Here is an 11,303-nt window from a genome sequence, read left to right as displayed (position 1 = left end):
CAACCTTTTTTTCAGAACACAGAGCAATCAATCTTAAACTGACTAAGATTCTTCCTATTTTAAGAGTCATAGTGCTAACAGTTACTCAGAGAACTGGCATGAAAAAGACTTTAATGGCCTTACCCAACTCTAGACCAGGGATTGGTCCTTTGAGAAAATCAACAAGACAGATAAACCTCTAGCCAAACTAACAAAGGGGACAAATACAGTATCCAAACTAACAAAATCAGAAATGGCAACAAGAGAAGCTGAGGAAATTAAAAAAAAATCAGATTTTACTACAAAAGTCTATACTCAATAAAACTGGAAAAATCTAGATGAAACATGTTTTTCTAGAGATACAAGGAACAAAAAACTAAACCAAGAGCAGATAAACTATCTGAACAGGCCTATTCCCTATTAAATAGGAGTTATTAAAAACCTCACAACCAAAAAAAGCCCAGACCCAGATGGCTTTAGTGCAGAATTCTACCAGACCTTCAATAAAGAGCTAAGACTAACACTCCTCAAACTATCCCATAAAATAGATACAGAAAGAACACTACTTAATTCATTCTGTGATGCCACAATTACTTTGATACCTAAACCACACAAAGACCCAACAAAGGAAGAGAACTTCAGAACATTTTCTCTTATTAATATCATTGTAAAAATATTGAATAAAATTCTAGCAAACTGAATCCAAAAACACATCAAAACAGCCATTAAGCATGATCAAGTAGGCTTCATTTCAGAGACACAAAGGTGGTTCAATATGTTGAAATCCATTAACATAACAAAACTCAATGAAAAAAATCACATGGTCATCTCATTAGATGCTGAATAAGCATTTGACAAAGTACAACACACACAACTTCATGTTAAAAGCATTGGAGAGATCAGGAATTCAAGGCCCATACAAAAACGTAATAAAAGCAATATATAGCAAACCAAGAGCCAATACAAATTAAATGGAGATATACTTGAAGCAATCCCACTAAAATCAGAGACAAGACAAAGATGCTAACTCTCCCCATATGTATTCAATATAGTACTTGAAGTTATAGCCACAGCAGAAAGACAACAAAAGGAGATCAAGGGGAATATAAACTGGCTAAGAAAAAGTCAATGTATCACAATTTGCAGACAGTATGGTATTATAAATAAGCGTCCACAAAAATTCTACCAGAGAACTTCTACAGTTGATAAACAACTTCAGCAAAGTGGCTGGATATAAAATTTCCAAACAAAATCAGTACTCTTCCTTTATATGAATGATAAATGGGCTGAGAAAGAAAATAGGGAAACAACACCCTTCATAGTAGTCACAAATAGTATAAAATATCTTGGTGTAACTCTAACTAAACAAGTGAAAAATCTCTATGAGAAGAGCTACAAGTCTCTCAAGAAAGAAATTGAAGAAAACCTCAGAAAATGGAGAGATCTTCCATGCCTATGGATTGGTAGGATTAACAAAATAAAAATGTCCATTCTACCAAAAGTGATCTACAGATTCAATGCAATTCCCATCAAAATTTCAACACAATTATTCAAAGACATGGAAAGAGAAATTCTCAAATTCATCTGGAAAAACAAAAAACTCATGATAGGGATAACAATTCTTCTCAATAATCAACGACTAAAGAATGTCGTTGGGAATCACCATCCCTGACATCAAGCCATACTACAGAGCAATAGTGATAAAAACTGCATGGTATTGGTATGAGGACAGACAGGTCAGTCACTGAAATATAACTGAAGACCCAGAAATATACCCATATACTTATAGACATATATACTTTGATCTTTGCCAAAGAAGCCAAACATATATAATGAAAAAAAGAAAGCATTTTCAATAAATGGTGCTGGTCTAACCAGCAGTCTATAGATAAATGAAAATAGCTTGCACAAAGCTCAAGTACAAGTGGATCAATGGCCTCCACATGCGTACTGAATCTAATAGAAGGGAAAGAGGCTCAAACTCATTGGCACAGAACTCCAATTGCTCAGGTTCTACGACTAAGAATTAATAAATGAGAACTCATGAAACTGAAAAGCTTCTGTAAGGCAAAGGACATAGTCAATAGGAGAAATTGGCAACCTACAGATTTGAAAAATATATTCACTAACCCCACATATGATAGAGGGCTAATATCCAAAATATATAAAGAACTTGAGAAAAGTTTAGTTTCTTATTGAACATATTTTTACTTATTATATGTATGTTTTTTGCAATCTAAATTGATTTATGCTCATCTTGCCACTCTTCAGCACTAGATGGTGAAGTGAGTCTTAATTTGTTATGAATCCATAGTTGGTCAATATTTTTTTGATATAGCATAGCTGAAACTTTGTTTTCTCCCAAATTCACAATTGACATGTTATTCTGTATGGACTAAGTCTGGATCCATATCAAAAGTTTTCTTTGGGGAGGTGTGGATCATTAGGGTTTTAAATTACCTACATATACATATATACATATATTCGTAAATAAAACTGGCTTGGTGTGAATGGTGTTACTTCTATGTATATATTTTCAGGTCTGGCCACTTGGTGTTGGATAACCAAGTAGTGTGGTCTTCCTTGTAGATGAATTTTTTCTACTTGCAGCATTCTGTAGTTGCTTATTGTCTTTTGTGTAAGTTTATGACCCTTTGGATTTTTCCTTGTCCACTTTGATATGCATATTTGTGTCATTTTGGTTTGGGTCATGTTTAAGTAGTCAGGCTGGTAAGACTTTATGGGTTTAGCTTATGACATTATTAGGAGACATAATCTGACTTTTATAGAGTACATCAAAGTTCAGTGCATGCATGTGTATTATTGCAATATATTTTGATCATTTGTTTCTTTTTCTATTGGATATTTTCTTTATTTACATTTCAAATATTATCCCATTTCCTGGTCCCCATCCCCTCTGGAAAATTCCTATCCCATCCACAGTCTCCCTGCTTTTATGAGTTTATTCCCCCACCCACACACTCACTCCCACTTCTCCACCCTGGCATTCCCCTACACTGGGGCATTGAGCCTTCACAGGACCAAGGACCTCTCCTCCCATTGATGCCTGACAAAATTATCCTCTACTACATATGCAGCTGGAGCCATGGGTCTCTCCATGTATATTCTTTGGTTGGTGGTTTAGTCCCTGGGAGCTCTGGGGGAATCTGGTTGGTTGATATTGTTGTTCTTCTTATGGGGTTGCAAACCCCTTCACCTCCTTCAGTCCTTTCTCTAACTCCTCCATTGTGGTCTCTGTTGCTCAGTTCGATAGTTGGATGTGAACATCCTCCTCTGTATTTCTCAGGCTCTGGCAGAGCCTCTCAGGAGACAGCTATATCAGGCTTCTCTCAGCATGCAATAGTTGTCATGCACAATAGTGTCTGGGTTTGGTGACTGTCTGTATATGGGCTAAATCCCCAGGTGGGGCAATGTCTGGGTACCCTTTCCTTTAGTCTCTGCTCCACATTTTGTCTCTGTATTTCCTCCTGTACTTTGTTTCCCATTCGAAACAGGACTGAATCATCCACACTTTGGTCTTTTCAAATTCTAAATTGCCTTTATTGAATTTGAATTTGCTGTATGTTTATTTTCTTGGACTTTAATTATTAGTTTATTCTTCCAGTTTAAAGTTCTTTCCTGTCTGTATTTTTCTTTTTACACTTATTAAATTAGTTGACTATAGTTATAATTGTTCTTTTAAATTACATTCCCTGAGATTCTTATGAGTGATTTTCATTCAAGACCAGTTCTATAGGACTAGTAGTTGTTGAAAGACGTTGCCAGTTCTTGGCCTTTCATAACATTTGTGCTTTTTTACATTTAATATGAGCTTGTGGACCTAATGTATGGGTTTTGTGTCTGATATGAGATTCTATCCTGTTCCTACGGACAGGTAGGAACCTACTGCACCTTGCTATGTTGATCAACCAAGAGCAAGATCAAACCAGTTAAAAATTCCAATGTGGAGAGAAGAGCAGTTTCTGAAATGTCATCTCCAGTTAAGCATATTTATAATAGATAGTTGTTTGGGGAGAAACACCTTTTACTCTGAGGGCTGTCTGCTCATATTCCAGTAGATAACCCAACACTCATGTATACTTTGGCAACATTAATTGTACTCACATGGTTAGTAATAAGGGAACATGAATTTAGAAGGGGCATTGTAACTTTAACTTGTCAAACTTTATTTATAATGATGGTTCTTGAATGCTTTAACCTCCATTTTAACCCACACCCACCAAAGGCAGTAAGAAAGAAAAAGGTTCTTTGGAGCAACTCACATCTGTGTTTTCTGGAAATTGGTGGTTTAGTTCACAGGTTAGCAGCAGCAGCTCAATCCACTCATAAACACTTCACTAATATACCAGTTCAGTAGAGTTGGGTTAGCAACATCAGTGACATGACCTAGCACAGATATCCAGGCCTCAGCCTCAGCCTAAGCAGGAGTCAGCAGGAGGGACAAGGAGGAACTCCAGGAGAAGTTCTCAGCTGTGCCTCTCTCAGTGGTAGGAAGAGCAGTGAAGGCATAAGACCCACAAGCGTTGCATAGGTAGGTCTATAAGCAAGCCAAGATTAGCCTTAGCCACTGTCAGTAGAGTCCTATTTATACCCTCCAAATAGCACGTGTCCTCCACAGGATTTGCTTCAGCACATGTGTCTGTCTGAACTGACATCACTGCCAATCAGACCGAGTGCGAGGAAGCTTCAGGCAACTGTAACACACCACCAGAAGTTTTTTGGTGTGTTTCATTTTATGGAATCCTGACAAATGCAACTCAACTATTCAAAGTAAGGTAGACCAATACATGCATGTTGTTAGCAAAGAATCCTTCATCACATGTCCTTTCACATATCTGCTTTAGCAGAACATCCTTTGTTTCAGCTAAATGTTCTTGTGTTTGCCCCATCAAAACACCATCCATGCGACTTTTCAAAGAACCCTTAAGGTTCTACTTCAGGACATGTACCGGAAGAAATCCTGGGGGAACTGGATGAAGGTAATATGGATGGATATGATTAAGTTACATTGTACACACATATGAACCATTCAAAAGTAATATTTTTAAAATATAATACTTGTTTCATAGTCCAGGTTATCATGTAACACACTATATATTGTATGTATTTTAGGGAGCAGAAGTGTGATATTCTGGTTCAAGTTTATGTAAATATAAATTTATCAAATCAGTTCATCTTTGGTAAGTTGTGTGTTTTTACATTAATTATTTAGTTAGGATTTGATTTTTTATTATACTTTTTCAAATATTGATTTCTTATTCTTAGAATTTTTATTGTAAGAATTCAGAATATTCACAAATTTAAAACATTCTTAGAATTTTTTATTCTTAGAATTCAGGATATTCATACATTTAAAACTTCATAGTTTAGAACATGCCTGTCAAAAGTGCTGTATTATAATTAATTGATATGCTTTGTTCATGTAAAATGCTCTTTTTTCTCTCCAGTGATATTCTTCTATCTGAAACACACTTTGGCTAATATGGAATCCATTGCTGGACATTGCTCATGTAGTCCTGAGGCTAAGATTGGACAGACCAATGATCTAGGGGAAAACTAAATACTTCTTTTCTACTAAAAGAATATAGCCATAAGTGACTCCTAATGACTTGCTTTACTCACAAATCAGTTTCTTCTTTAGCCATCATCAGAGAAGTTCTTCCTGCAGCAGATAGGGACAAATAAAGAGACCCACAGCTAGACAATAAACAGACAACAAGGAACCTTTCAACAGTCCTAAATGGGATGTAGTAATGTCTCCCTTCATGGCTTCAGAAACTATGGAAAAGAAGAGGTATAAAGATTCTAAGAGCCAATGGGGACTGAAAATATGAAAGATATAAGACTTTATGGACACAATAGGACATATGTAGAAACTATAGTTCATGAATTTATTTAAATAGTAAACAACAGTTTAAAGGAAATATTTAGTTCTTGAAATTCAGATAATTGAGAAAAACAGTATATTTGTTTACACAACAATTTAGTTTTATTAAGTCAATAAAATCAATACCAAGTAACGTCTGCTGCTGTTTCTTGTGAAATTCATAAATTTTATTTTACCACAATTTTCTTATTCGCCCTTTAATCTTTTTGGAGAAATCTGGGATAATGTAAATGATATTACCTCTTTACAAAGGGGTGAGTAAAATGTTTGTGGGATATTTTAAGGTAGAGAATAAACTTTTCGTGTTCTTAGAGCAATATTTAAGTTAATTTTACAAAAATAGGTATGAGATTGATGAATACATTTAGGTTCTTCTTCATATTACTTAAGACATGTAAGAGCCATTAATATCTCAAAAGAAGTGTCAGTTTTTGATATTTTTAAGAAATAACTTGCTGGTCTATATGATTAAAATTTTCAATCTTCAAAATTACACTATACCTATTTTATATCAAGATACTGTAACTAATTTTACTTATAAATTAAATACCCCACATTTTAACCTTTCCTCATTTGATGAAATTGGACATATTTTTAGAGGACTTCTTGGGCATTAAGTATTTACCTTGTGATTCATAAAAGAGCTTTTTAATCTTTTTAGAGCATTTTTTATTTCTTTATTTCTCAGTGTATAAATGGCTGGATTTAGGAGGGGTGTAACAACAGAATAAAACACAGCAAGAAATTTGTCCAACCAGGTGATATTGAGGGGCCAGACATAGATGAAGATGCAGGGCAAAAAGAGGAGCAACACCACAGTGATGTGGGCAGTGCATGTGGACAGGGCCTTAGACGCCCCGGCTTTGGAGCTCCTGCGAACAGTGAGAAGAATATAAGTATAGGATATGAGCAACATAATAAAGCAAGATACAACCACAATCCCACAGTCAGCATTCATTAAAATGTCCAAATCATGGGAATCCGTGCAGGCTAGCTTGATTACGAGTGGCATATCACAGAAAAAACTGTCTATTTCCAGTGGGTCACAGAGAGGTAGCTGCAGAACTGCTACAAGCTGACTCAAGGCATGTACAAAGCCAACGGTCCAGGAAGTCAACACCAATCCAGTGCATCTTTTCAGGTTCATGATGTTGAAATAGTGGAGTGGTTTGCAGATGGCCACATAGCGGTCATACGCCATAACCAGCAAGAGCACCATCTCTCCTGCAGCAATGCAATGGGCAAAGAAGACCTGGGACATGCATCCTTCAAAGGAAATGGTCTTGTGTTCCCTGAGAAAGTCTGTGACCATTTTTGGAGTGGTAACTGAAGAAAGCCATATATCAACAAAGGACAAGTTGGCCAACAAGAAGTACATAGGGGAATGCAGATGGCGGTCAATGGTTATTAAGATCATGATGACAATGTTTCCCAAAACAATGAGCAGATAAAGTATCAAAAATATCACAAAGAGCAAGACCTGAAGATTCTGTGAGTGGGAAAGTCCCAAAAGCACAAATTCTGAAACCATGGACTCATTCATTCCAATCATTTTGTCCTAAGAATCAACCTACAGAGAAAGAAAGATGTTGGAGGGATGTGTAGCATAAATTGCTTATAGAATTTGACATTCACTTAATATCTGTACATCATATAAATGTAAAGAGAAATCTTTTCCAAATATGAATGGCATTACTATCAATATAAAACCTCACGAGTCACAGTTAATTTTTGTGGAAGCAGAGGATCAGATTACATTTATGTGAATATTGTTTCAGAAATATTTATTTCTGCTCTGTATGTGGTTTGCAAAAACATAGGTTACAATGTGAAAAGTTACAAATTATTATTTTTCCTTGTGAAGGATATCTTACTTGCTAGTTCAGTTTAAAGAAACTCTCAATGTGGAGATAACACTCATTCCACTATATGATAAAAGTTAACTTATATCTTTGGGGAAGTGATTATGAATTACATCATATTTCAATGTAAAAGGTATGTTACAGTCTTTCTGCTTTTATTACTATAGATAGTGATTCCATTAAACCACAATGTGTTTTTTATATTACTTTATAACATTAAATTTTTATCTTACTATTCTGAAGGAAATGTGTTAACCATTCTGAGAAAACCTACAGAATACTTTATAGGATACCGAAGCACATACTGATTGGGATATGAACATAATGTTCTTATTTACTATAAATTAAAATATATCAGTGAACATATATATATATATATGTATATATATATATATATATATGGACAACTAAACTCATTAGCAAATTGTCCATACAGATGATTGTAGAAGTGGATTAGTTGAATAGAAGGGCCATTCAGACTTGAACATTACATACAATTTAAGGCTATAATTAGAACATATTTATTTTAAATAATATCAATAAATAGCAATGAATCACTACACTGTGGATTATTAGTGCCTTTTATCATAAAATATGTATCCATCTACTGTATATTTATTATCTATCAATCTCTCTTTAACTTGTATCACTTATTTATTGATCCCTGCTACTACTTAAAAGATGATAATATATCTCATACACATGTAAATAAATAGTCTGTTAGTTTTGCAGTAATATGAAGTTAAGCATCCACTAAAAACTAATTATTTATATCAAAATATAATAGTGTCCATATTGACAGGCAATATAAACAATACTCAAGCTGAATGGGGATGATATTTGCAAATTTTCTCTCTTCCTTCAGTAATTCCTTGAGCATTATTTTCAAATTTTGTGTCTTACCTGTTATATTACTTGAAGTCCCTGGGATGATGAAGTGAAGAAATTGACCTGCCCATATAGGGTGCTATTTTACCTTCCTATTTTTCTGAGAAGTTAGAAGCATGCGCTAAGAAACAGGAAGTAAATCAGATGAAATATTTGCTTTGGCAAGTGTGTATATTAGAAAGTAGTCTTCTAACTCAAAAATAAACCTACTTTCTACAACAAAAACATGCCTAATTTTTTAAAAAAAATATTTTGATATTTTACCAAATATGTCTGTGATATCTGCAAAGGTTGAACCCTCTGAATCCCAATCCAAACTTAGTTTCTCATCAGTGTGAAAACTTCCTGGAAATACCATTTGTACAATCTTGAATAATTTATAACAATAATAGTCAAAGGCAAGATATTGTGTGCTTGAGAAAGGAATTTCTTAAAAGATAAGTATGTGGCTTCTCATGAAACATTTGAGCAAGAAAAAACATAGAATTTAAAAATTAGAGTTCATTAAATTGCTGTGAAATGGGTACAGCACTCTACTAACAGCTATCTACATATAATATTTTTAATAGACTTGGTATTCATTTAAAAAAATAGTGAGACTTGGCCAAATCATTATGATCTATTGACATGTAACCATGACACAAACATTTTTCTGTTTCAATGGTATATTATGAATATGTAAAAGAAAATTTCATGAAGAAAACCCTTATGCATTTTATCATAATCAGAGTATATTAAAATTTTTATTATTTTCTTTTTTCATTTTTAGTGTATCTTTAAACAATATTGTGTGCAAAATTATGGGTAATGATTTTACCCTTCAGCTGAACTGTGTGTAAGCAATAGATATTCTCTGTCTTTCTGTCTGTCTGTCTGTCTGTCTGTCTCTGTATGTATAATGACTTCCTCAAAATGACTGTAGCTAGCATTTTCTGTAAGTTGATATTCACTTACTGAGTATCATGGATGTATAGGCATAAATGACATACTAAAGTTCTGGCTCCTTTTCAGGAATATAACATTTGTTTCAGGCTTCATGACTTTTTATCCAGAAGAACCTACACATAATCTTCCATTTAATCATCTTTGGAATTCTCCTTTTGATATGGCTGGAATTCTTATAGAAAATACTAAAATCGGCTTTAAATTAATAGTTTTGAAAAAGTTGTCAAAGAAAGACTTTTTTAATTACATGTTTAGGATGGAAATGTGTTCATTTTGGGACTGGAGAGATAGTTCAATGGTTAAGGGCACTGGCTGCTCTTGCCTAGGATATATATTCAGTCTACAACACCCACGTGGTGGCTCACTACTTTCTGTATCTCCTGTCCAGGGGCATCTGATGTACTCTTCTGGTATAATCACAGTGTACAGACATATTATGTGGGCAAAGGCACACATGCATAAAGAAAAAAATAAACATTGTATTTATTTTCTTGTAGGGGTAGTGTTCTTCTAGTAGGTTTATATGCTATAAAATTCTAAAATACTCTCAACATTTGTACTTTTACAACAATTATGCATATATTGGAACTTAGACAATGCAGCAGGTCTGTGTGGTATACACTGATGTGCTAACAAGCATATTCTAGTAGCTCACTGATGACTTTATTACCTCTCATATTCCTTTTCATTGTATTCTTGTAATATGCAAGTGTCATATCATGTCTCACTAGACTGATGACTCATTTTACATCACTCTCTATGCTGAAATTTGTCCTACATACTGAGTATATCCCATGTAAAAGGGCTCTGTCTTATTAAACAATAGTGGCTGTGAAGAGGAATAGTTAGTTTCATGCTGCTTATATGTTTTAGCAGGAAAATAAAAATTATCTGATGCAGACATAAGCACATTTCAGAAGGCATGCTTCTTTATAGTGTGGCAACTGATGTGATAAACCACAGAATTTTAGATATAATAGAAGTTAAGAAGGCATGTATTATTTTCTAATCTGTAACAAAGCATAAAAATGATTCTTAACCTCAATCATAGTAGTTGTTGGTAAAACAGATACATAGATATATTTTCAGAGTTGTCTTAGAGAAGAGAGTCAGGGAGATGATCTAGCTTACCAGACTCAATGTTTTCTCATTGCTCAGATTTTCCTCCTCTGTGCTGTGTACTTGTGGATACATTCATGTTATTCAGAGAGAGTGCCTTGAAATCACTGTCTGTTGGCCCAGATTTTATTCAGCATCTGAATCTTTGTCCCATGGGCAAAACTCACAGCCTGCATACTGAACAAAAGAGAACCTTGTAGGTAATTATCTTGGACATCTCTTAGGGGTTTCTTTTTTAAGAATGATAACAAGTACTACATATTTATGAAATATAACAGCGATACAAATGAAAAATATGAATAAGTCCAGGATTTAAAATTAGTGAAGTTATATGATTTTTGTCCTTAGCTAACAAATCCACAGTGATACTTTATTCATATTTGATGAGTTAGAGAAACCATGTATTGTGTGTTCTGTATAACCACAGTAAAGTGGTTCTGTAATTCATGACAAAGTTGCTTCAGACAGGTAGGCAATGTTGATCATATAGAAGTCATATCATATTGATCACATTCATAGAGTTTCTCTCCAGTATGTGTTATTTTATGCATTTTGAGATGACTATGTTGTGCAAAGGCTTTATCACATTTATTGTATTTGTA

General features: G+C 34.3%; 1 protein-coding gene across 1 annotated transcript; it reads right to left on the bottom strand.

Moving 5' to 3' along the window:
* Nucleotides 1-6,500: 6,500 nt before the first annotated feature.
* On the bottom strand, nucleotides 6,501-7,439 carry LOC116092297 (olfactory receptor 4K3-like). The gene has a single exon (XM_031373612.1). The coding sequence runs from the start codon at nucleotides 7,437-7,439 to the stop codon at nucleotides 6,501-6,503; it is 939 nt and encodes a 312-aa protein (XP_031229472.1).
* Between the last annotated feature and the right edge of the window lie 3,864 nt (nucleotides 7,440-11,303).

This window comes from Mastomys coucha, unplaced genomic scaffold (genome assembly GCF_008632895.1).
Source record: "Mastomys coucha isolate ucsf_1 unplaced genomic scaffold, UCSF_Mcou_1 pScaffold15, whole genome shotgun sequence".
NCBI classification, from domain to species: domain Eukaryota; kingdom Metazoa; phylum Chordata; class Mammalia; order Rodentia; family Muridae; genus Mastomys; species Mastomys coucha.
Note: the sequence above shows the minus strand (reverse complement) of the source record. Positions and strands in the feature narration are given on the sequence as shown.

Excerpts from the sequence above, each read along its gene's own strand:
- LOC116092297 (XM_031373612.1), bottom strand. The coding sequence starts at position 7,439 with ATGATTGGAATGAATGAGTCCATGGTTTCAGAATTTGTGCTTTTGGGA.